The sequence below is a fragment of the Cyanistes caeruleus genome, chromosome 2 (assembly GCF_971803275.1).
Source record: "Cyanistes caeruleus chromosome 2, bCyaCae1.hap1.1, whole genome shotgun sequence".
NCBI lineage: Eukaryota > Metazoa > Chordata > Aves > Passeriformes > Paridae > Cyanistes > Cyanistes caeruleus.
In genome coordinates, this window is record NC_141702.1 from 22,063,813 (window position 1) to 22,091,120 (window position 27,308).

At 34.7% G+C, this 27,308-nt stretch overlaps 1 protein-coding gene across 4 annotated transcripts in view; it reads right to left on the reverse strand.

Moving 5' to 3' along the window:
• CSMD1 (CUB and Sushi multiple domains 1) overlaps positions 1-27,308 on the reverse strand; it is a 1,072,055-nt gene that overhangs the window by 318,294 nt on the left and 726,453 nt on the right. For all 4 annotated transcript variants that reach the window (XM_086876027.1, XM_086876026.1, XM_086876028.1 and 1 more), the window contains exons 8-9: positions 9,482-9,569; positions 2,718-2,842 (exon numbers count right to left, since the gene is read on the reverse strand). In XM_086876027.1, the coding sequence (XP_086732153.1) occupies positions 2,718-2,842; positions 9,482-9,569 (213 nt within the window). The remainder of the gene's footprint in view (positions 1-2,717; positions 2,843-9,481; positions 9,570-27,308) is intronic.

The window sequence follows — 27,308 nt, forward strand, 5'->3', positions numbered from 1 at the left end:
AGAACTTGTTATAATTTTATGACAAGATTGATTAACTAGGACTCCATTTTCTGTAGAAATGTCTATGTATTTATGCAGGGAGATTTGCACTAGATGATCTTTAAGTTCCCTTCCAATCCTCATCATTCTGTGATTCCACGTGTATGACTAAAACTGTTTTAATAGCCACCCACCAATCTAACTTAAGTCTCAGACACATCCCATGGAAATCTTCTGTTACAATCCCAGTAGAAGTCTAAAAAACCCCTCATGTACATAAGAAATTCTACAAAAGCATTTAACCGTTATTAAAAAGGTCTCTGTAATTAACACAGGAAAAAAGAAATGCTATAGAATCACTTAGGTTAGAAAAGAGGTCTAGGTTCACCAAGTGTAAGACTTATCAGTGTCCAATCCATCACTAAATCATGTCCCTAAGTGTCACAAAAAACTAATCACATTTAAGTATGCCCCACTATGCTGCCTACTAACAATAAGGAAATCTTGGCATGTTGCTGCTCTATCAAGCAATCTATAATATTTTAACTGAGGGAATAACAAGGACAAATTAATGGGATTTGAAATACACGGCATTTTCTTTCTAGTAAATGGTAGAAACACCATACCTCCAGCAGCACAACTAGCACACAATCCATTACTTTCTTTTCAATTCCTCCTGCCTAAGGTCTGCTATAGCAGAAATTTATCCAGTGGTGCAACTTTGTAGCAATAAAAAAAAAAAAAAAAAACAAACCCAAAACAGCTGGTCCCTCCAGTAGCTGTCCACAAAGAAGAAAGGCTGAGAAACATCTCCCTTGCAGAGAGATTTTTCAGTCAACCTGTTACTCTTTTACCTTTCTCCACTCAAACATCCAAGATAAAATTAAAAGTATGGGGAGGGGAAAGGGGTGAAGTCAAGCAAGAGGCACAATTCAAGTTGAGCCCAGTGGTCTGTTTAGGAAATGGAGTTACTGAAAAAGATTGCATAAAAATGTTAGATAGCCTTTTATACTGCCTACAGAAAACAGGAATGGATCACTGTAAGGTTTTTGTGTGGAATTCAAGGAACCTGGGAACACTAGCACCGAGCAGTTTCCAAGGGCAGTTCTGGTGCCTCCCACCATCCCTGCCCGTGACCTGGGGGTGGTGTGTGCCTGGAGCTGCACCAGGAGCAGACCCCACTGGGGACCCTGGGACACCAGCCACTGCTGTACCCCTCAAGTAATGTCATGAGCTTGCCAAGAGCAAGATGGTTCCTGTGACTTTTCATCAGATCCTAAGTTTTGAGCTTTGTTAATCACCATTCTGGGGTAAATGCAAACAGCTTCTTCACTAAGTCATGTACTCTTGAAGTCATTAAGCTCACAATAGCCACGTGCAGTTTATCAGCTTTTCTACTTTAAGTCGATGATAACTTAGAAAATGTGATAAGCACTTCTTTGCACTGTGTATTTTATTATATTTAGTTGGTGCTTAAATGAGCACCATGAACACTGGCATCATCACTAAAGGAATTGAGAGTAACACAGACTGCAAATAAAACCTGCATCTTTCACTCCTCGCAATCCACAAACATTCATGTCATAATACTGACCAAGAATTATACATCATTGAGAAGTGAAACACATGTGTTTATGCAAGTTGAAAAAAATCTAATCTGGAAGCAGGAGCAAAAAAAAAAAAATTGGAATTACAAAATTACTAGGTAATGAAAATTTTTTAGAGAAGTATATGAGTTTTGTATAAATGAGATTATGTTTTAGCTCATTCTTTTAAAAAAATAAAGTTTAAGTTCAGTTGTTACAAATCCTCCAGTGTTTCTTAAACCAATAGGATTTTCTGCTCTGGTAACAGTCATTCTAGTGTAAGATTTTGTGTGTACAAGAACTATCACTTTGATCTGCCTCAAAATGACAATAAAAAATATATCTAACAGTTTGTATGATTTCTTTCTTCTTTTCCAATTAATGGCTGTGGTTTTCCCTGTTTATCTTGGCTAGGTTGTCCGGTTCTAAGAGAATATAAGGCAAGCACATTTCAAGGGTCAATGCTCTCATTGGCATGTACAATCTAAATGTGCAACCCAAAACAATTTTTCTACTGAGATAAAAATTTCTGTATGTAGAGATCCATTCTTTATTTTTTTCTGTACAGCTCAGTTCTGAGATACTTTGGCAGCATTTATATATTTTTCTGTGTTTTTATTACAGACAATAGATTGCAATGGAAAAAATTACAAAGTAACAAATAGCCACTTTTTCTGTTCCTCCATAAAAGTGGGGTGGACAGGAATTTAAACCAGGGGGATCTATATGTGAAAGCATTTAGAAATGTTAGAAGACCGGGATTTATGTTAAATTGAGCAAAATAGATGAACAGAAAGGAATTTACTGAAAAATCAGGACTAGGTAAATATATGGGACTGATAGAAATAAAGCACGATTGTGAGAATATCATATTTTGATATTAATTTAGAAAAAAATAACATAAATGTAGCTAATTAGTTCTACTTTATCATGAAATTAAAACTATTTAAAGGAAATTAGCTACCTAAAGTGATATTCTTTCTACACATTTGATTGTATGCTTCAAGCTACATAAAAATCTTTGTATATTTATAATCATATACATGAGATATAGTTACTTGATTTAGTTTGCTTAGTTTTAAGTTTCACTGCAGCAGAAACTACAAATTACCCTTCCAAACTTCACAAAAAATTCCAAAGAATAACAGTTACCTCTGCAAATTGGCCTGTGGTCACTCCAGGCAGCCAGTGTATCTGTCACTCTCTGACAAGTGATGCTCTTAGAACCTTGCAGCACATAATTGTCTTCACAGGAAAACTGTACACTTGCACCCACCCTAGGAGAAAAAGGGGAGAAACAAGGAATGAATTAAATATATTTTAATATCAGCATCCTCAAACAACTTTAAATATATTCCAAGTGACAATATTTCAAAATCCAAACAAAGAAGTTAATGTGCAAAATTATCATCTATCAATATTGTATTCATAAAAAAACAACTTATTTTCTAGGGTCTATTATTCAGTTTGTCTACCTTTTAAGGAATACGCAACAATTGTGACACTATGTTCTTTTACAGTATGAATTCATTGAATATATGGATATATATTTTATCTAAGAAAATACATAAACGTAATTCTTTCAGGCAACAAAACTTAATGAATAATTTCAACATTGCTATATTCACTCAAATGAGAGAAAAAGCAATTAGATATGTAGATTTGTCAACATATACAGCTGGGAAATATTAATTTCAACCAATGACAATAATTCACTAAATATTCCTGACCTTGTCAAAATTTCCTCTTAAACATTACATTAAATGATAATTTTTTTTAGGAATGAAAATTTGACTGTTACACTTGTAACACTGAAATGTGGACCTTTGGAATTATTTTTGCTGCCCAATTGTTATGAAGATTTTCAAAAACTGTTTACACTTATGATATATATCACAGAGAGTTTACCTAAACATTATTTACATATCTGTCTCCAGTTATTATTTGTGACATTCTTTGTTCCCATCATAATTAGCTGGTTCTGTTTGTTTTCTTGCACTTTAAACCTATATTTGATAGTCCCATGTTGTGAACTAAGTGAACTCAATAAAGCAGATTTCTCAGTTTAGTCTCTGTAAGTTATTGAGCCCTAAACACCAGGGGATTGCTATATGACAGTCAGGAGGCTCAATGCTTAAAATTGTGCTGTGAAGAAGTGGATATAATGTCATTCACTAATCACCCAGCTCATTCCCATCCTTCGTGAGCAAGTATTTTGTTAATTTCTCAGAAAATCTCACAAACACTAACTATATTATTTATTGATATTATGATGTGTTTCTACAGTTCTTTTCATTCTTTAAGAAAATTTTAATAGGATTGTTTTCTTTTATTATTTTTTTGTTAATTTTAAAATTTGAATATGATGTTTCAAATCTAGAAAAGCTTTAAAAATGGCTTTTCCTAACACTTTGTTCTTGAGTTGGTAGATAAGAAAACTCAGAAAGACAGGGAAAATATTGGCCTTTTTTCTTCCATAGGTCATGCAAAATGAAAATAATTCTGTAAGAGTAATGTAAGTTTCTAAAATCATGTTTATTTTACACTTGTCATAATCTATAGAATATTCTTAAACCCTCAGAAAGAGACCGAGCATTTTTCTAAATAAATATGTCAAATTAATAAAAAATAGTTTCTTTTATTGGTAAAGAAAATATTACTCATTAATCTGACATTTTCGTAGAATTTTCACCTATTTTCTAGTATTAGGATCTCTAATTTATTTTTCTAAGGAAACAGGGGGGAAATCCAAAGCAGTTACCTAGCAGTGATAAATACAAATTGAGAACTAAAGTATTTAAAAATCATATTAGATAAATTACCCATAATTGTAATGTTACATGAAGCAAAGTGAAAAACATTTCCCTTAAATTTGCTGCAATCGGGGCACATAAGGAGAATTACAAAACTGTGCACATACAAAAATATAAAGTAAAATTTAGAGTATAATTATTGGATGTCTGCAACAGCAATTTATAATTTAAAATACCTGAATATTCCGTCCAGAAAGAAAGAAGGAGGACTGGGGGAAATGAACTCAAAGAATGCAAATATTTTTATGTCTAATGAAATAAGTTAAGGATTTTGAGTTTAGACTGGGTTTTGGTCATTGTAGAAATACTTTTAAAGTTTTTATTGATGTATACATAAAACATTACATAGTAATTTAAGCTATACACTCATGATGATTCAATTTGTTTCAATATTATTCAACAAAATACGCATTTCAGGGGGTTGGTATTTTTTTCCTAAAGCTCTGGAAATAGCTTGGGTCTAAGGACCTAGGGACAATTAATGTGAACTTTGTATGTTTTACACAGAGGGTATAATCTTTTGAATGTCTGAACACAAACTAAGGGCCACAAAATAAATATGCTGAATACAACATAATAAAAACAAAGAAGAAACATAGAAAAAAGATGTCACATTAAAGAGCAAGGTAAGGACACGAAGTACTCCAATGCTCCTTATGGATCTAAATAAGCATTTTGAGAGAGGGAATGCATCTGGATTATAGTCTGCAATAAAAGTATTCACACATCCAGATTGCTGAGTCTCTCCATTAGACTTGACAGTTTCCCAAAAGGGGACATCCTTTTGAAGATGCCTTATAGCTTGTTTGATATGTGACTTCAAACAAAATTACTGGTTCATTTACTATCCACTAGTTAACAATGAATGGTTTTAATCAGTTGCAGGGGGTTGTTGGTTTGTTGGGGTTTTTTTACATCTCTACTTCCCTAGTCACTGGGCAAATCCAGTGGGCACTGGAAGTCTTGTGTTTTGCTTTGTTACTTCTCTCTGTAAACTTCAAATACAGGGAAGAACTCTGTTTCCTCATTTTTATTTTTATATTTCAAATTTTAACTCCATCAAAACATAATTTGTAGATTTATAAAGAATGCTAAAATGTGACTGGAAGAAGCAGTTTTTAAAAAAATAAAATATTAACATTAAAAAGTTAATTTAATTTTCAAAATCTATTTTGGAAATATAAAATCCATTTGTTTTACAAGTGTGGTAAATGTCTGCATTTTCACATTACAACACATACCATATGATATTTAAGCAGAGATGAAAACAGTATTATTTAGATACATTTCAGATTTCATTTAAACAATTTACTGGTTTGCAATCTCACATAAAAATAAAATGTGATATTGACCTCAAAATTGTATTGATTATATTCTCATTACTCCGGCCAAATCTGACTTGCCATTTCTCCCCCAAAATGAATCCAAATATCCATTGGATTGTTTTAAAATCATTGAAAATCACCTCTTTACTTCCTGAAATGAACCCAGGAGAAGCGTGGCAGGAGGACAGAATGAAAAGGTTAAGATTTCAATACCTTTTTGTTTGCTTTATGATATTAGAATGAATGCCATTATTATGCTGAAAATGATGAAACCCTTTTCAAAGAACTTGTCATCACTGAATCAGTTGGGTCTCAGGTTGTCTTGAAAATAAACCCTCTGCCTTTCCATCAATCTCACTTAACATGTCTTTCAGTAGACTGGAAAAGATTTTGAATAATGTGCATTTTCACATGTTTTAGTTCAGATTAATATTCACAGTTGTCATTCTCCTGACAAGAACAATAGCTCCTTCTGGTGTTTATACTTGCCTCTTAGAAAAGAAAAAAAAAAAGCAACAAAACATTGCCTTTCTTTACTCTCCAGAGTACTTTTAATACATTGGAGAAATGCAAGCAGCAGCAAATATTATTCCCCTTCTCCTATGGAAGAGCTTTATTTGTCATTTCAGAACAACAAAAAACAAAATCCAGCAAAATTCTCTATTTAAATGTCCATCTAGATTTAGACAGGTAACTTTAAGATAGATATATTTTAAATAGATATTAACAAATTTTATAGTACATGAAAAACAGTTGCTGTTTTATAATGAATTTTCAGATAATGAGTAATGTTTAGGCAGAACACAAACTGTTATAATTTCTCTCAAATAATATTCAGAACCGGAGGCCCAAAACATACACACAATTAATGTGAATCAAAGTATAAAACATTTTATTTATCTTATGTTATACGATGTTGCTTGTTGAACACCTTATGCATTCATTAATCCCCATGAACAGTAAAATGCACTTGGTGAAATTATGATACTATAAGAGGTTGGAAGGGATGGAGAAGGGAGAAAAAGCCTTCCTCTGTCAGTTTAGTAGGCATAAGCATTGCTCATAAGTAAGCTCCAGGCATTTAAGATACCTTTAACCCACATTCATGCCTAAGAGACTGTGTTCAAAACATAGCTGTGTGTGGTTTGCAAGGTTCTTTGACATTAGATTCCCCTGGATATCTTAAAATATAAAATACTTTGAGCTTTAAGGTTCTTTTGGGTTTTCCCTCTTGGTATTTTTACACATTGCTCGGAAATTTGTTGTTGAGATCTTCCATATTTGGGTTCTCACATTTTGGATCTTTGAACTTGTTTCACCAAAACTATTTTTAGTTCCCTTTCTCTTTCAATTTACAGATTACCTGCTATAGGTGAAAAGAAGTCATTTTCTTTCTTACCCTCTTTGAGCTCATCAGTGCTCTTAGACTTGCTGCTGTTTCTTGACAATTGTTCATATGCCACTGATTTGTACTAGCTAGATTAGAGTCTGTTTGGCCAGCAGTGTGTCATGAACACATAAAAGCTGTATGATATTTATAGATTCACAGACTAAATTAGATTGGAAGAGGACATCATCTAGTCCATTTGAGGCAAGCCCAGTTGGAAGAGAGGGCTCAGAGACCTGCTTGGGTATGTTCTAAATGCCTCCCTGGATGGAGATTCTACAAATTCTCTCACAAACTTCAATGTTTTACTATTCTCATAGTAAAAATATTTTCTTTTTAAAGTCCTGAATCTAGTAGTAATTTACTACATCCCACCTTATTTCCACTGCCTCTGGTCCTGTTACTGCTAATTCTTTCCAGAGATGCTTTTCTCTCCCCACTGATAACAAAGTGATCCTAGATACTGCCACTAATTCTTTCAATTAAGTATTTTATTTGGAGGAACTGGAGGAATTCAGAAGTGACATGTTCTGCATCATTTATGGCTTTATGAGGAGAGACTGAAGCAAAAGAGAGATACGAGGCATGCCTGCACAAGCAGGAAAGTAATATATTCTCCAAAATAAAAGTAGGACTATAAAGGTGTTCCTTGGATGAATACTCAGAGGCACTTTGATACCTCTTGAGAAAGAGTTATATTTTAGCATCCCATTTTTACCTAGTCTTCTACTGTATAATGCTTACCTCTGCAATACATCAAACACTAAAAAAGACCTAAATAGAAATTACATTTCTTTTCCTAAAATAGCAGCCCTTTGGACAGCAAAAACATACTGTATTTTTGTACCATACAATTTCACTTGCAGTAGATGGCCTTGACAGGTTGAATCAGAACACATAGAAGAGGATATCAGCAAATATCTAGAAAATTTGTGTCTCTAACCTATTAACTGAAATCTTACTTACCTTCATTATTTTTTAAAACACATTGCACTGTTGCCCTGACACAAATGAAGCCATGACTTTGCATATAACTGAATCTTTTAATGTTTGAGTTCTTTGTGATTTCTCAGACTCCTTTGAGGATAAATGGAGAAAAATTCAAAAAAGTATGTCAATGAGAAAGGGAGTAGATATTTTTATTTACTTTTCCTGTCAATTATGGACTAAGTTGGAAGAGCCTTAATTCAGGAGGCAAGTTGCATTAATTTGCTTTCTAGAGTTGCAGAGAACTTTGCATAATTCCTTCTAATTCTTATGAATTGTTCCTGTCTCTCAGGTCTGACTGTACATTCTCCACTGAGCAATTTATAAATCTCTGCATGAGCTGGAGGCTCCCATCTCCTTTCTTTGACTCTTTTCTCTGCTGCACCTTCAAGTCTCTGCCTTTTTTCCTCGATGGGAAAAGAGAAAACTTCCTCTCTCTAGAGAGGTCCATTTGACTTTGTCTTCTTTTTTTTAATACAACAAAAGGTAAAAACAGGAAAAAAAGGAGATGGCATTCATCACAGCCTCAGACACTGAGTTCACTATGTTCTCCAAGCTTTTTAACAGCTTTTACAAAGAGGGAAAAAAGATAACACTCTCTGATTCTTCTTCTATGCTGTCCATGGAGTTCTGATTTTTCTACATTGATGAAATTATTATGCTCTAAAATTCCTATTTTATATGCATTGATTTAAAAAACAACTCAAGCAAAAACAATATGTCATTCAATAGATCTATTTTGAAGAATCAATATATTTAGAACTAGGGAAATGATACACATCTATAATTACAGGGTGTTTCAGGTTACAGTGTAAAATGTAACCCAAAGTAAGTACTCTGTGACCATCCTCATAGGCTGTCAAACACCGGTGGAGCAGTGTTCTTTATCTCCTCCATGACTCATCCCTGATAACTCCCTCCAGAGAGATACCTTCTGCTACCAAGCCATCCAGCCTCACTGCATGACTGACAAAATTCCATCATTTCATTGTGAGATGCTCCGCCCAGGGGTAGGAACCAAGCATTCCTACCTGGATATAAACTGAGGTTTGGAACACAAGTGGCCTTATCCACTGAATTCCCAGAGGACAAGAGCTACATAACCACCATATAATGTCCATAACTGGACATTCAGAGGAAAACCAGACCCTTCTACAGGATCACCGCTTCAACAGAACCACATCTATCATTTCAACAGGACTGCAGCCACCATTTAATCAGACTGCTACACCACCCTGACCAGCAGGGTGTCAGGTTGCAGTGTTTTCTGCCTTTCTTTTAATTTTCCTATTAAATTGTAGTTCTGACTTTCACTGGTTTGCTTTCCAACTAGTACACAGGCTGTGTATAAAGGTAATATGAAATATTTTCCTCTTGATCATATAGAAAACTAAATGTGCCTACCTGAAGTCAGAGCCTACCCTCTTCCCATTTTCAGGAATTCCAGGATCAGGACATGTATCAGATGCAATTGCATCCCCACCCTGGGTCACTGCAAAGTAAAGGAAAAAAAGGATTAGACATGCAGCTCTAAAGATGACTCTTTACATTTCCCATACATAAACTTCCATTGCCTGAATACAATCATATTTTACCATTTCTTCTTGAATCCGTTGAAATTATTAGCAAAAAGAATCCCCACATAATTGATATTTTTGGTGCATTTTTTTTTTTCATTTTTTATGGTAAAAAAAGTTTTTTTTCTGGGGGAAATGATTGATTTCCCACAGTCATTCATTTTTCTAATGGATACACTAGGACCCAAAGTTTTCCTCAGACAGGAAAAAACATTTCATGAAGTCGCCTTCTGAAATATTCACAATACACCATTGTATGATTAACACAGTATGAGAGAAAATAAAATTTCCATAATAAAATCTGTCCATAATAAAATGTAAAATAAACAAAAGGGCAACCCAAACCCAACTATGATGCTGTAGAACTGTAGAGAAGGAGTATTTTCATGAATCCCAGCACCATTTAGATTGGAAAAGACCTCCAAGATCATTGAGTCCAAATTTTGACCAATCACTACCTTGACCGAAGATAATCTCAAAAATATACAAAATACCCAATTGAACAATGCACTTGTAGCCAGCTGAATATGCTCATGCAAATGGGGCTCAAATCTCTGTTTTTTGTTTTCCGCTAAGAATAGAAAGACAAGGTATCCTATAATCTTCCACTCTTTTGCCTCCATTTTTTCTCTGTCCAGACTGTAAGATAATTAAATGATACTATGTATATAAATATCTAAACTTATCATACTCTCAAAACAAATTGAACTCTCAAAACAATTTGAACATTGTCTCCCCTTATTTCCTATTACATTCCTAAAATGGTAATTAAGGAAAATGGAAGTTAAAAGTTATTCATCATAAACAAAAGACATAAAGCAGAACACTGAATATACAGAAAACCCAAACACACATCTTCTTTTTATCCTGAACATATGTATGATATGATATGTATGATATGTATGATACATCCAGCTGAAAAAAAGGAAGAACTGACATAAAGTCTGTGTTGGGTTTGCACAGACAAAAATTGGTAGAAAGGCTGGGGAGGGGGGAAGTGCTACAGGAGTGGCTTCTGTGAGAAGCTGCCAGAAGATTCTTCCATGTCCATCAGAGCCAATCCCTGGCAGCTCCAAAATGGACCCACTGCTGGTCAAGGCTGGGAAAATTAGAACAGGTGGTAACACCTATGGTATAAGAGACTTAAGAAGAGAAAAAAAGCTATTCTGCAGTTGTAATTGAAGCCAGAGAAAAGTAGAGTTAGGATATGTGAAAGGAACAGCTCTGCAGACACCAATGTCACTGCAGAAGGAGGGACAGGAGGTGCTCCAGGCACCAGAGCTGAGATTCCCCTGCAGCCCGTGGTGAGAACTATGGTGAGGCAGCTGTGCCCCTGCAGCCCCTGGAGAACCACAGGGATGCAGAGATCTACCCACAGCCCATGGAGAACCACAGGGATGCAGAGATCCACCTGCAGCCCATGGAGAACCACAGGGATGCAGATGCATGGTCCCACAGGCCTGTGGAGAGAGGAGCCCACACTAGAGTAAGTTTGCTGGTAGGACTTGTGACCCTGTAAAGGACCCATGCTGGAGCAGCCTGTCCTTGCAGGATTGCATCCCATGGAATAGTGACCCACTCTGCAGCAGTTTGGGGAGGATTGCTGCCCATGGGATGGATTCACATTGGAGAATTTAATGGAGAATTATCTCCCATGGGAAAGACAACATGCTGGAGCAGAGAAGGAATCCTCTCCCTGAGCAGCAGAAGAAACAAGCTGTGATGAACTGACCATAACTCCCACATAACCTGTGCAGCTGGGGGGTGGAGATAGAGCTGGGAAGGAGGAAAGGGTGAGAGAAAGTCTTTATAAGGTCTTTACATCACATTATCCTGCTCTGATTTTGTTAGTAATAAATGCAGTATTTCTAACTCCAGTCTATTTGCCCGTGATAGTATTTGGTGAGTGATCTTTCCCAGTTCTTATTTCAACTCATGAATTCTTATTGTTGTATTGTTGTCTAGTTGTATTTTCTCTCCCCTGTCCAGCTGTGGAGAGGGGTGATGGAGAAGCTTTGGTGGGTGCCTGTCATCCAGCCAGGGCCAACACACTACAGTATATGCCTCCAGTCTTTCTACTTCTTCCACAAAATACAGAACTAGTAGAAATTTCTGGAACATATTTTCCATCTTAAAAGATTTTTGGGTAATCTGTAAGAAAAGGACAGAGCATTCTTCCTGAGTTTAAAACAACAACAAAAAAATTTAATTGGAATATTTAAACTACAGAAAATAAATTACACAAGTCTGAGTGGATTACAGATGACAGCATTACAGCTGAAAGGTGATGAGATATTAGATGTAAAAAGCAGCTAGTTTTCCCACACAGTGATATGCTTTCAAATTTAATATAGCACCAAAAGGAGTGGTGACAAATAGGATACATACAATCAGATTTTAAGAGCGATAAATCTTCATGTCTGTTTTGGCAGCATCAGGGACAATTCATTTCTTTAGAAATCCAAAGATTTATAAGAGAAGATTTAAAGAACTAAAAATCTGTATTACAGCACTACAGCAATACAAGTGAGACAATGCACTATTACAGACCAAAGTTCTTCACCTGAGCACAGGTTCTTCTGTAGAGAAGCAGAGAAGCTCCAATGATTACAGTATATTTCAACCTTTGCCTCTTTTTTTTTTTAATCTAGAACGTTTTAAGAATACATGAATCACCTCTTTTACCCACATCTTTTTAACATTACTTATTGTCCTGCATACTTTTTCTTTAAACATCAAGAAAGAGAATATCAAAAATTTCATTGAAGACACAACTGAAAATATGAGGTCTAACTTAAAAGAATACTTCCTTCTAAATACAAAGGCCAGACACGAATAAAAATTCAATTCATCTGGACTTTTATAGCACCTGGAATTCATAATCTTGAAAACTCTACACCAGAGCTCAGACCTGATAATTTCACTAGTATTACTTAGATTGATAAAGTTTTCTGTATGTGAACAAAGGCTTTCAGAAAAAGTATATGCTAGCTAGTATCTATATATTTTATTTTTGTAGGTTCTTGAAAAGTGTCAGTATTGAAATGCAGTTATAGTGAAAAACCTGGTCTTACTACAAAAGGCCTACAAAGGCCTGCTTCTACATCGATGTTTCTTAAAATAAATTCCCTCCATACTAATGTTTCTTTCATTGTTTCACCAAAAAATATGAAAAAAAAGTTATATATTACTACTTTTAGCAGAGAACTGTAGGTATGTTAGTGGACATGAGATTCAGTTTGGACTACTGAATCACCAAAACACAAACATAAGCAAAACAGCTGATATGACTGTTATATGCTACGTTTTCTACCGTGTTTTAAGAACATCATACATCACATTGGAGTGAAGCTATCTCCTTTTACAGATATACATACATACAAAATGCTTAAGTACCTTGGGACATCAGTGAATGCTGAATGAAACCCTAGTCATAGCCCAGAATGGAGTGATCTTCCCAAATGTATGACAACCTTTGCAAAATTTTTTTCTCAGCCACTATGCTTTGTCAACAAACTCTCACACCAATATCAGGGCAGGGTGGTTCGGCCTCTTGATTATCCAGAGAAATACTATCTCTTTAAACAGGACAGGCATCCTGTCTGGAACTCAACACATCTTCCTGGATGTCTACAGGCCTTCTTAAACATGGCCCAAGTTTTAGCTTCTGTTTTCCCCAGTGAATTGTCAAGTGTACTTTTAACAGATGGTGTATGCATGACATGCTGTCATGACAAAATAAATCCAATTCCCTGTAAAACAAACCTGCCTGATTTTATCTTTCCAGATGGAAAAGAAAAGAAAAAAAAAGAAAAAAATAAATCTCTCAAATTAGTATAACAATTTATTGCCTCTACTAGTTCAGAGACACCGGGGACTTCAGCTAACATATGTATATACTTTTACATATTAGTATGCTTAAAACCTTCACCTGCCAATACTTTGGAATTTACTTAAAAATTAGATATTATGATTTATTTTAGCTCCTGCATTTATCATTTAGACTGAAAATAGATTGAAAGGTGCCTAAACAAATGCCTGTCAGAGACCTTTATCTTCCTCTATTACAATTCTGCCAGATTTCCACTTTATCTACTGCTATGAGGCATTACCCATTGCAACTGAGATCTATAACATGAGATGAGAAAGTATCATTGATGTGAGTATCTCACTTTCAAAATATATTTAAATATTGCAGCCTTTACAAGCATTTCCCAGATACATCATTTCTATTCACTAATCTTTCACTGGTTTAATTTGAAGAAAAAGACTTTTGCATGATCTTGAAAGACCCATGTCTCTTTTTCACTCTTTCTGCACGGTATAAAGTTTCATTTACCTAGGGTGTGTGTAAAAAGGGTTTTACGCTTTTTGCACTTTACTCCCGTTTTTTTCCATCTTTATCATATCAAACTTGTATTGTTATTCTTGACATTCAAAGCTCATTCACAGACTGAGTGTATTTTAACCATAATTTCAATTTTCATTTTAGAATTTAAAAAAAAAAAATCAAACAATGGTGTCAATGAAAATGGAAAGTAATATTCCTGTTTAAAGCTTGCAAAACCCATAAATAAATATCAATTATGTAAAACCTTTGGCAAAGCTATGAACTAATTATCAGGATTTATCTTAAAGTACTAACAATCTTCCTCTGAAATGCAAATATAAACTAAAAACCTATAAACTGGTATTTATGGCAAATAAATTTAGGACCAGTCTAAATAACACCATCCTCTCTCTATATATTCTTAGTATGTTCTCAGAACACCCTCTCTGTATTAAAAAGAAGTTTAAGAGGATTATTCCTGGCTAATATCAAAGTCAGATACTACTTTATGTAGCTCCTCATACTGCATCTCAGTTCTTCAAGGAACCATCAGTTAGAGGAAATGGTGAGTATGCCATGAGACTAACTTCACAAAAAATATTTGAAGCCATAGGGCAGGGAGAAAAGTGAGGAACTATTCTAGTCAGGTTTGGGGTTTTTTACTTCTTTTTCTAACAGCAGGTTTGAGAACATCAAAGATGTTTCAACCACCAGACATGTCTGTAGTACAGAGACAGAGTACTCTCAGTGGATACAACTGAACTCTGGAACTTCTCAACATGTCAAGCTATCATATACTGCAAAACTTACACAGTCTCAGGTCTTTCTGCAGAAATAATTGAAGAGTAGATGTGAGTTCATTAATGTGATCAATAGATTTACATTCTATATACTATCTCTAGGGTTAAGACTAGTGATTAAAATTGATTGAGAATGAATCAACAAGAGTTCTTCTGTTTTCTCAGTTGGGATCATAAAGACTAGTTTCCACAGCTTTGGAGGTCATTATTGTTTTACTCAATATGTGACACAGGAAATTCAGAATTTCTCTGAGATGTTTCACATGCTCTGATTCTAACACAATAGTAAAGAAGAAAGACTGGCAGTAGCTAAAAAAATAAATCAGATTTTAAAATACCATTATAATAATAATAATAAACAATTACCAGATACATTAACATCCTAATTTAGCTCAGCATATGGGAATTGTTTAATCAAGGAGCAGTATTAGGCAGGAAAAAGGGCTGGTGAAGCAGATGTTTCATGCAGCAACACAAGTAACATGAAACCTCCCTTGTGAAAATATCGGTTCTACTCCAGACATGCTGACCTGCTTTAGATGCATTTGGAATCTGAAAACACATTAAAGAACTAGACTTATGTAAACTGTGTGATGGAATACATTGAAAGCCTTGACTTCAAAGTAAAATATTATTATGTATAGATGTGTTATACTGTTTATCTTCAATGGCCATTACATTATTAAAAAATATTGGGTGTTCATGCTTCAGGTTCCAACAACAACAATTTTAAATTTGACAAGTTATGGAAGTATCTTTAGACATTTACTCATTTACCTAGTGGTAACACCAGCCTTAGAATAAAAATGCATAACCCAGGAGCCCTCATTCCTTCAATAATTTGTTCTGAATGCTTTTCAAATGTAACTGAAAATTGCAAGAATGACCTTCAAGAAGGCCTTGTCAAATATTCCCGGGAGGCTAGACAAAAGAGTCTAAAATTCCCTGTGGAAAGATATTGTAGAAAATGACAGCTTTTCTAGAGCTGAGTGACAAGCTGTGGCACACGAGGGTCACAAAGATGGTCAGCAGACTGGAGCACTCTTCCTACAATGATAAGACAGTGTGAGAGAGCAAAGCTTGTTCAGCCTGGGGAAGGCAGGCTCTTGGAGAATTAATTGTGGCAATCCAGTATCTAAAGAAGGTTTACAAAAATTAACAACACTTTACCCAATCAGATAGAGATAAGACAAGGGGAAACAGTTTTATACTAAAAAAAAAGAGATTTAGACCAGATGTCATGAAGAAAATACACTTAGAGTGTGTTGAGGCACTGGAAAAGGTTGCCCAGAGAAGCTATGGGTGCCACATCCCTTGAAGTGCTCATGGCTAGGCTGGATGGCATTTTGAGAAACCTGATCTTGTGGAAGGTATCCCTGCCTATGGTGGGGGAGTTGGAAATGGATGATCTTTAAAATCCCTTCCAAGCCAAATCATTCTACGATTCTATGGTTTGTAAGCTGAACAAGATTGCAGTGGATGAGTGCTTTGCCTCTCTATTATGATGAAAATAAAAGCTTACACATGTAAATATAAACCTCTTTCCAGTCAAGAAGTCAAACAGAAGTGCAATGACATTGTTTCAATTAAACAAGGTATTAGATGCACTAATTAATGTAATAGAGTCAATTATTATTCATGAAACTCCTTAGGTTTACATTTATTTACATTTTATTTTTTAAAGGTTTCACTTTGTAAAGCATCTAACAGTTCTAGATATATAACATAAATATATTAGAAAATTTTTGTTTTAAATAATTATGGCTCAAAAATGAAACCAAAACATTTAAATTAGTCTTTATCAAGTGTACTAGAAATTACTTGTTTTATGTAGAATAGAATACTGTCATCACTGAAAATGAAAAAGGGATGTATATATTTGATGTCTTGACAATATTTGGAGAAAAGGTATATTTTATCATTGTATAAAAGAACTGAATATACTGCAGTTGTTTTGAATTCAGAAAGCTGGAAGTAATGGAAGAAGGCAAAGACTATAGTGCACAGCTTCAATCCACAAATATATTCATAGGCAGTATTAGTCAAATGAAATTTTCCACCATAAGTTTCACTGCATTTTCTCTAAAATGATAGTTTCCCCCACACTGAGGATAATTTCAAGCTTCCAGAGTTTTTGATTTGACGCAGACCAAAATAAAACAATTAATTTGAGAATAATGATCAGAATACATATACTGCAGGAGACCTTTTGGTTTCTTTGCAAAGGTATTTATTAGAAGACTTCTTAGGTGCTGCACTTAGCAGCACATAAGCCCTTCTCTATTTCCATGTAGTGTCTTAGAGCAAAGAATAGCAAGGTAACATGATGGTTAAAGTTGTTTATAAACAGTGTCCTTGCATACACCAAATCATCTGTAGTAAACTTTATTTTTAAAACTATGACACAGTCAGAAAAGGGCAAACCAGTTTGATTTATATAAAAATACACATAAAGTCACACTTGGTTATTTTAATAATTTTGGTCTACATAAATCTGACTACACTAAAAAACAAAATATAATTAATTTATTACTTAGAAGATGGAAAATGAATTTAATTCCCCTTTTCTTTCCCCTGATCTGTCTTTTGTATAATGACATAAATGAAAAATATTAAGTTGGAACCCTAATAATGAGATATAAGGTTATTGTTTACATGCATAAAGTGTACAGATATTGCCTTGTAAATAAATAAGATCACAGATGTGATAGAAAATACAGATTTGAGTAGAAAATACAGCTGAAATTAAATACCAAGCCAAAAAAAAGAAATGTATTTCAACAGTACAAAGAGTACTATAAAATATTTTTCCACGCAATTTCATCCTAGCTTCTAGAAGACTAGAAAATTACCTTTAGTATAATGAGTCCATCATACTCTTTAAGCAATTCCTTCAGTAGAAATCACAAAACACTGATCTGTTACAAACAACAAAAATAAACCCACATGACACCTGTAATATGGAAGTGATAGATTACTGAAACCCAGAGAAATGGAAAATTTAAAAAGATTAAAACAAGGACAGGTATGGAAAGTTCTGAAGTTCAACCACATAACTGCTTGCAAGAAGCTAGTTCAAACTCTTTTTTCCCCAATTTACCTATGAATTGACTAAAATATTGGAATAATGTTGAGAAGGAAAATACGGTTATATTGACACCAGATGGCTTGGGCTCATAAGGCCATTCTGGACAGTCACTCAAGGAGAAGCCATTATCCAAAACCTGCTTAGAGAGCACTCTTACAGATGGCATTGTGTTTCTTCGAAATGATTAACAAATCTTACAAAGTATTGTTCTAGTAGTTCAGAAAGCCATGGCCAGCTGCTAGATTTCACATAAAACTTAAATTCTCTAGTGCTTCTCACTAAAAGAGTATTTTAATCTCCCCCTCTTGCTCCAAACATCAGATTAAAAACTACACATTTCTGCAACAAAAGAATTATTTAAAAACCCTACAACAGTCACATACTAAAGTTAACTTCTTTAGCTTTTTTTGAATAAGCGCTAGCACCTTCAAACACTGGGAAATAAATCTTCACCCTACTGATTGCAGCTGCCAACTTGGTTGAAATACAGATTCTCTGTAATTTACCAATATATTTCTGGCACTCCTTTTTCCAGGAGACGAGGATGTCTATCAATAGCTTTTTACTTGCTGTGACCAAAATAGCTGGTGTGTCCAGCTTCTCCTTGTTATTCCTTAATGTCCTGTTTTCTGGCTTGGAGAGAGTTATTTTTCACAGTAGCTATGAGGGGACAGGGCCAGCAGTTGTGTGGTTAGTCTACAGCACTTCAGGTCACATCCAGGGGGATTCTCATTTCCCAGAAGAAACTGGGCATGGATTATGGTTAGGAAGAAGAAAAGTGTGGGTGCAGAGCATCTATGTGCCCTTGTTCGTTGTCTTAGGTCATGTCAGGTAGGTCAGTGAGTAATTTTTGTATGTAAATCACTCTCATTTCTATTTCATTATTAGTATCATTGCTGTTACTGTTAGTTTTCTTATCTCAGTGTTGTTTCTAATTGTTTTTATCTCAACCTGAAATCTCTGCCTTTTTTGTCTCTTGCTGGAGGAGGGAAGGGGAAGATACTTCTGGTTTGGAGCTCTAATGGAAGGGGAATCACTAAATTAGGGAGTGTCATTCCTAAACCATGACATTTGGTCATCACAAGGCCTGAAAACTAATTACTCACATATAAATTCAATAGTGGTTTTCTCCATTCCTAGTGAGTGAATCAGCAGTTTAAAAAAAATAAAAGTTTTTTCTCACTTTGTTTTGTTCTGACTTGATATTTTTTGACCAATTTCTTTCCAACAGTTGAATTTAAATTTAATTCAAGCTTAATGGAGCAACTTAAGGTTTAGCAGATGTACAGCTTTCAGTCAGTCTGGAAGCTTACTATTCCACCTTTTCCTGAAGTCTCAAACAGCCTGCTCACTCATAACATTTCATTTTACATTTACCCCTGTTGACCTCTGTGGGCTGCTTCAACATGCTCTTCACCATGGGCTTCAGGGGAAGCTCAGCTCCAGTGCCTGGAGCACCTCCTCCCCCTCCTTATTCACTGCCCTTGGCATGTGCATCATTGTTCCTCTTACATAGCCTCACTCTTTGAGCACAATTATATCTGCCAATAACTTTCTTTTTTCCTTTTTAAATATTTTATCCCAGAAGTGTTATGGCCATCTCTGGCTGACTTGGCTTAGCTGTGGGTCTCTCCTGGAGGCAGCTGGCATTGTGTCTAGCAGACATGGGAGAAGCTTTTCACAGAAGCCATCCCTGAATATTTTCACATAGCTAAGAAACTACATGTTTAGGAATTGTGAGGGACAATTGTCGAATATCTACTTTTTTAGTGCAATTATCCATATGGATATAAGCTTGATTAAAATACTACTTAAAACTTTAAGGTGAAAGGATCGACTTTAATTTTAGCAGTAATTTCTAATTTAAACAGATTTTCTATATGAAATAGAATATATTGGGAAACGAAGTATATTCTATATCCCCCATTTTTATGGTGAAATTCCTACAAGTCACACAAAAGCTACAGTTCAGAATCAGATGAATTGATCACACACAGTTTGTGTGTGTGTCTGTGTGCTGGTTGCACCCTCTCACAATGTACAGGCAGTTATGCAAACCTCCTGAGATATTGTTCCGCTTATTAAATATAAAGCTGCATCATGAAAAGTAAGAGACTCTTTTGATAATTTCAAATGTCAAATTTTGACCACTGTTTAACTCATTAGACTCCAGGAACAGAAACTGAACTTGCAAAGACCAGGCTGACCAGGCCAAAAGCCTGATTTCCTTCAAGCGGCAGGCCACACACAACACTACTATTGCCAAATGAAGTGCAAGAAAACTCCTTATGACTCTAGAAAGCTGAATTTTTCCAGCAAGTTTCATTAATTCGCTAATGATTCAATACAGTTACACCAAATGAAATATATGTTTGCATGATGTCACTATTAGTTAAGAAATTGTCATCATAGTAAGTGTACCTTAGGACCACAAAATCACTCATTAAGACTTGCCTGAGCTGCACTTATACATGTCTGAAAATTTAAGAACCCATTTCTATACTTTCAGTTTAATTTATGATTTATGGAAACCACTAATTTAAAAATATAATTCCTTCATCAGTCCTTATACTTAAATAATATTTTACATCATATCTTTCAAGATCATGAGGGGAAGACAGCGAAGAAACTGTCCCGCATCACTACATAAAAACTGTATTGTACAGTCATTGTGGCCTACCTGCAGTAAAACTTTCAGCACTCATCAAACCTATTAGTTCCTCATAACAATAAAGACACTAACATAAGAGTATTATGAGCTCCTTAATAGTTAGGTTTTGCACTCTACTTTGAACTTGATGTCAATTCATGACTTGCTGTGGGTAATGATACTTTTACAATTGTAAAGACTAAATTTTGATTGCAAAGTATTTCTGTCCAGTCATGAAAATATTTTTTTCTATTTGTATTATATAATAATCAAACACAAGGAAAATTAAAACCACTGTGTCAGTGAAGCCAACAGATAAAATTTCACTAATGATCAGGGTGTAAGATTTTATCTGTCAGGCAAATTATTAAAAAAAAAACCTGATTAAAAATAAATATAATTTATTTTTCATGCCACATGATGGGAAGGGAAAGCAGAACTTTGACATGAAAACAAAATTATCATTATAAATTTTTCCTTAGAAGATCACACAATAAACTATGTCTAAGGCTTAAACACACAGCTTCAGCAACAACCAACAGTTGCTGGTTTTTGCAATACCACTTCATTCAGAATTGTAGGAAAGTCAGTAATTTACTTTGAAATGACAGAGCTGATGAAGAGTCAGTAGTAAAGAGCAATTTATGAAGCATTCTTTCCAAAAGAAATAAACCAAACATGTTGTATTGTCTCAGCAGCTTATATGTTTGGAAAATTCCATTTTTCACCAGCAACAGGTTATAAACTCACCCTACAATGTTATTTACTTGTACATATACTACCACTTTATAACATATTTTATTGGTTCACAAGGCTGTCTTTTTCTTTTCCTTTAAAAGTGTAATCTAGCATTTTTACCACACACTGCCATTTCTTAAATAAAGCTGAAGGTGACTACAATTCTTTTTTTTTTTTTTTTTTTTTAATATAGAAAGAAGAGTTTAAACAAGTTTCTTTAAATAAACTCCTCATTTCCTTAATTAGCTGTTTGATATGCATTTGTTAATCAATACATTACTTGCTTCTTTTTTTTTTCTGGTAAATGATACTATATTTTTGTTTTGCTTTCAGAGTAGTATGTTTAGTACTGTCTTCAAATAAGAAGAGGTAACAAAACACCCATGGGCATAATACATTAATTATATGCATTAGAATATGCATTCATAAACATAACCTAAAGGATTTTCCATTAAATTTTGAGAGGCAGAGAAAAAAAAAAAAGGGATCAGTCCACCATCCAGTGTTTGCAGATTTAATTAAACAGGCTTTGTCATTGAGAAAGAGATTAAGATTAGAAAATAACTGCTAACCATGGAATAGTCTACCAGGGCGCTGTTTATATAGAAAAAGAGATTAACTGACAGAAAAAAATCTTTTCTCTGGCCTTCCTATGTTTTTAATGTGACTTGGAGCAAAACATTTAGGATACTTTTTAAGTGAAACCTCTTGTTTTTCTTGTTTTTCTTTCCCAAAGTTTCTTGCTGAGCTGCTTTCTTAAGATCATGCCATTGTGAGATGTCTTTCCTTTCTGATAACTTTCCCCTGTTTAAAATTTCTGTATATGACAGGAAGTGAAATATTTTATCCGGACTATTAAGAGGACTGAGAATTACACTGTCTCTATTTCACAATTAGATAAACTCAGAATAATTCTAGCACTTCACCAAGAAGACAAATTATCACAAAATAAGAAACACCCCAGCTGATGATGATTTTCTTTAGAGGTATTAATTTAAGTTCTTTGGTTTTCTATATAATGCCCATGTCATAAAACCACAGGTATGTCAGTACAGTGAGCTCAATTAGTTCTCTCCCTCTCTTTCTTGTTGAAATTAAAACATGTGGAAGCTTAAAAATACATTACATTTCTAAAAATTCTTATGAACAAAATTAGAAGGGAAAACTGACAATGAATTTGGTTATGGGAAGAATAAAGGAGAAGGAGCTGCTTTTTTTTCTTTTTTTTTCTTTTTTTCTTTTTTTTTTTTTTTTGAGGTACCTGCTGAGAGAAATGTTCTGATACCAATAGGAAAAAATTAGAGAAGTTCTCTAAATTGGCAGGTAGCAGGTTTAGTAGATATGATCAAGGTGACACACAGGTAATATGAAGGCAAACATTTAGTGTTATAGAAATGAATTCTAGTCTGTGTCTTAAACAGCACGATCATTAACATCTCATTCTTTCTACTCATTTTATTGATAGATAAAACCGAGAAGACTCAATAAAACGTCTGTGATTTGCTCTACCTGCCTCAACCAAAATAGTAATCATACTATAATCAATAAAAGGAACCAGTAAGAGACTGATCCTATAAATGGTTCTATATCTCATGGTTCAAGTGGAAAAGAGATGAGGCATTGAAAGGCACAAAATTTAATAGAACAAAGCTGTTAATTTTACAGGTCTAATTTCTGTGCTTAATACTTCACCTAAATAGTTCCAGAAGCTGTCTTTTTCAATAAAAGAAACATTTTATTTGATTATAAATTAAATAATCACATGTATATAATAAATTCAGTTTCTGTGGTAAATCTTGTGATCAAATGCAGCGCTGACATCCTAAGAACTGTATTTTACTGGCTAGAATAAACAGCAAATGTCTATTTACAATGATTGTGAGGAATGCACCATCCTTCCAAGAAATAAAGCAAGTATATTTCAACTAAACTTTGCTTTATTGCAATTAAAGTTCTCTTAAGTTAACTCTATAAAAAATCTGTCTATGAATATCCCAGAAGCTGCATAAGCATTATAGCTCTCAGGAACTCCAAGCTGAATATTTAATAAATTCCCATAGTACATGGCTTCTTCTGCAATCCTTTTATCTTCTAAATACACAAAGGACTTCCTTTTTAAAGTAACATTTACAAAGCTAAATTCAAAATGGACATGGATCATGGCCATTTACTTCTGTGATCATTTAGCTTTTTTTTTTCCATTGCAGTGTGCAGAAGAGAGACTGTTGCTTCTGCTGATCTGCCTACATCTGCAAAGAGAAAGTACTGATCTCCACTCCCTTTTGAGTGTCCCAGTCCAGAAGGGACTCCAGAACTGTGAATCCTTACAATGAAGCATTTTCTGATAACTTAGTATAAAGCAATTTAGTAAAAATGTCATATTCAAGAAATAGGATTTAGACTTTTTTATTTTTTGAGTTATATTACTGTTTCCACTTTTCAGGCTTCTACTCAGTGAAAATTATTTTGACATTTTGTGTAAGCAGGAAATATGTGTAAGATTGTATATGAAGGAACTACCAGAAAATTCAGCACTATTTTTTCTTTTAATATGTTTTTAACATTTTTTTTCACAGACCTAACATTTTAACATTTTCCACACTTAACATTTTAAAAAGACTTGTGGGGAAAAAAAAACCCAAAAAAACAACAAACCAAAGTGCAAGTGTTTGTATTACTCATTTGAAAGCTTACAGTATTTAACAAGATGTCCTAAATAGACATTTAAATACCATGAATCTACAGAATGGATATCATATGGCACTATTTCAAAAGACAGAATTATGCTTCTCAAACCAAAGTTCAAAAAGTAGAACAGCAGCAGTACATAATTTGACCTGATATTTGTTTTATATAAAGTAACTCAGATCATACTTGAAATAGAGCGAGAATGTTTTGTGCCCTGAATTGTCTATCTACAACTGCTGTAATTACAGACAGTATTCCAGTTGAGAAAACCACTATAGTATAGATAAAGGAACCACCTCACAGAAGAACTTTTCACCAATTAAAAATACACACTTCATCATTTTTGTTAATTATGTAAAGGGACTGTCTAAAGTTATAGAGAATCTAGGTAAGGAACCCATGAAAATTAATGCTTTTCTTTTGTACACAATGACATGCAGTTATACAAATATCTCAGATGGTGTATATTTTTAAAATATACAGCAAAAACATTTAAACCATTATTTCAGCTTGGCTCTTTTCTCATCTTCATTGACATTAGCAGGGTGGATGTGAGCTGCAAAATGTTCCCCTTACTCTCGTCACTATGACAATAATAATTAATAAAAACCCTAGGCAATTCATCACAATTTTCTATGGCCTCTATGTGTCAGATATGCACTTCTCTCTTGAATATGTAACCTCAATCATTCTGATGGGTCTGTTTATTTAGGTGAAATGCCAAACTGATAATTTCTTTCCCTCTTACAGAGTCAGAGACTTATTCATGTCAACCTGTTAATTCTCGAAAGAAAGGGGAAAAAAGGCTATGCTGACTCCTCAAATATATTCTGGTCCTTGTAATGTAAGTAAACCAAGACAACCTTTAAATAAACAATTATTTTGGCCATGATCCAAAAGAAGAAAAACTAAGGCTTCATTTTTGAGTTTTTTGATCACTGACCACCCTTTAAAAATCAGCATGCCTTCCTTATAACTGTTGAAAAACTCACTACGAAAAAAACCCTGGGATTTTATTGATTAAAGCTGGTTTCCCAAATGAATTCAAAGCTATAGCTGTTTGCATGCATGACTGAAAGTATACTGTGCCCGTGATCTTCTCTGTTGGGTGTTTTTTTATTTTTTCTTTAAAACCACAGGTGAAAAAACAGTGCTTTATGAATCAATTAATATAATCAGGTTTTGCACATAATATGCTGGTATCAATAAAGCAGCCAGAAATTCAGTTTACTTTTGAAAAAACTGAATAGTCCTTTATCAGAATCTGTGTTAGATTTTTCCAAAGTCTTCCAACTTGGGGAACAAGCTTCCTTGTGTCTTTAAACTACTTCAAGATATATTCTATCAGTATCCATTTCTAGCTGCTAACAGGGCACTTCAGCTTTACATCTGTGTAGAATGGAGGTCATTCCATTGACAGAAATTGACAGAAATTATCAAATACTGTGAATGAACCTTTTGAAGCCACCTCAGCATACAACTGTACAAAAAAAGTTATGATGTTTTTTTCCTTAGGTAACTTGAAGCAGATATTCTGTAACCTTGTTGCCACTCCCAGAATGTTTTAAAAACCAAGATTTCATTTTGAGATCAGTTTAAAGACAAATACTTGCTCCTCCTTCTGAGGCTGAAAAATCTCATTTCACCCATGACAGCCTGCATGGCATTATTCTGTTAAATAGAAATATGAATCAAATGCAGACTACTGATGTAAAAAGCCAATTCCATTGCTTTGAGAAAAGAAACAAGTAAAATCTAGTTAGGTTGTGATTGTAGCAATCTTATTTTATTACTCTGTTAGTATTTGCAGGGCAGTGCTGTCCACACTAGTAAACAAAAACACTTGACAATGGGCTATCTCATTTGACATCTGCCTATAGGAATATGTCAGGTAGGTGAAATAATCACTGCTCAAATTGAACTGACCCATAGAAAGCAGCACACTGGAACATTCTGGATCTCTATGACAATGCATTTCAGCCCCTTTAAACTGAAATGCAGTTAATTTGAGATTAGATGTAAAGATTCTTTTATGAGGGTGTGCAACACTGGGACAGATGTTCAGAAAAAAGTGGCAGACATTCGATCCCTGGAAAAATTCTGTCAGGCTGGATGGCTCTGATCAACATGTTGAAGGTGTACCTGCTTAATGCAAGGAGGCTGGACTAGATGGCCATAAATGTCCCTTCCAACCCAAACCATTCTATCATTCTATGATTCTCTGTTTACCAGGGAAATTCAAGAAGCTTTGCCAATAATTAGAGGCAGATTTTATGTCCTGCATGTCTTTACTCACATGGCACAAAAGATGAATTTTATTCTTCTGGAAGTATTCACTATTGGATATTTACTGAATACTGTCTTTGAAAAATAAAGGCCCACTGTAACTAGGATTTATGTCTTTTTCCATATTGTCCCATAGCAAGAAGAGGGAAGGCAGGGAAGGTGGAGACCAGCACTGCCACCAGTACTTATTTAGGTGATTACCAGTACTTGTGGCTGGTATTGCTACACCATTGACAACAGTAGCAGCAGTAACCACCAGTAGCAGATTGGTTAATGCTTCTGAAATTATGCAGACATGTTAATGGAAAGAAGATTAAATTAGCAGATCATCCCATGATGGTTGTGTATGGTTTTTATGGGCCATTGCTGGCAGGTGAAAGCAAAAAATAATTCACAAGCTTTCTTAACCTATTTAGAGCATGAAGTAACCATAATCGCTGAAGCTGTCTTCCTCTTTCCCAATAGAAGGGTTTGCTGGTCAGTTGGGTTTTGGATCTGGATAGTCTTTGTTTTGTTTTGGCTTTTTTTGTTTTGTTTTGTTTTGTTTTGTTTGGGGTTTGTTTGCACTGTTTTTCTTTAGTGCATTGTGTTTTTCGGCACTAGTAGTGGTGGTGATGGGGTCTTACTGGTTTTCTGGTTCTTGCAGAAAATTAAGGTTTGTCCTTTGTTGTATATCTCATTTTTGCTCTGATACCTAGAAACCCTGGTGAGGCAGGTGAACAGCAGTGGAGCAGCTACAGAAGTGAAACAGCAACACCTCACCACCACCTCCAGCCTGTGTTTGGATTCTATGCAGAGGTCTGCAAGGTTTGCTGGGAAGAAAATATCATCTGTATCTTTCTAGCATAAAAATGACTAGGTCCTGAATTTTTCCTCAAAATGCATAAGACTGCCCACAGGTCTGCATGCAATATGAAACATGAAGTTTTATGCTGGTTGCATTTTTCCTTTTAAAGACAACCCAGCCAAAGGGAAAACTTTCTTGCTTAGCATACAATGAACAAATGTAAATATCTTTACCATGTAAAATCAGTATGCACGGCAGGCTGGATAAAATGAAAAATGAAACATGGC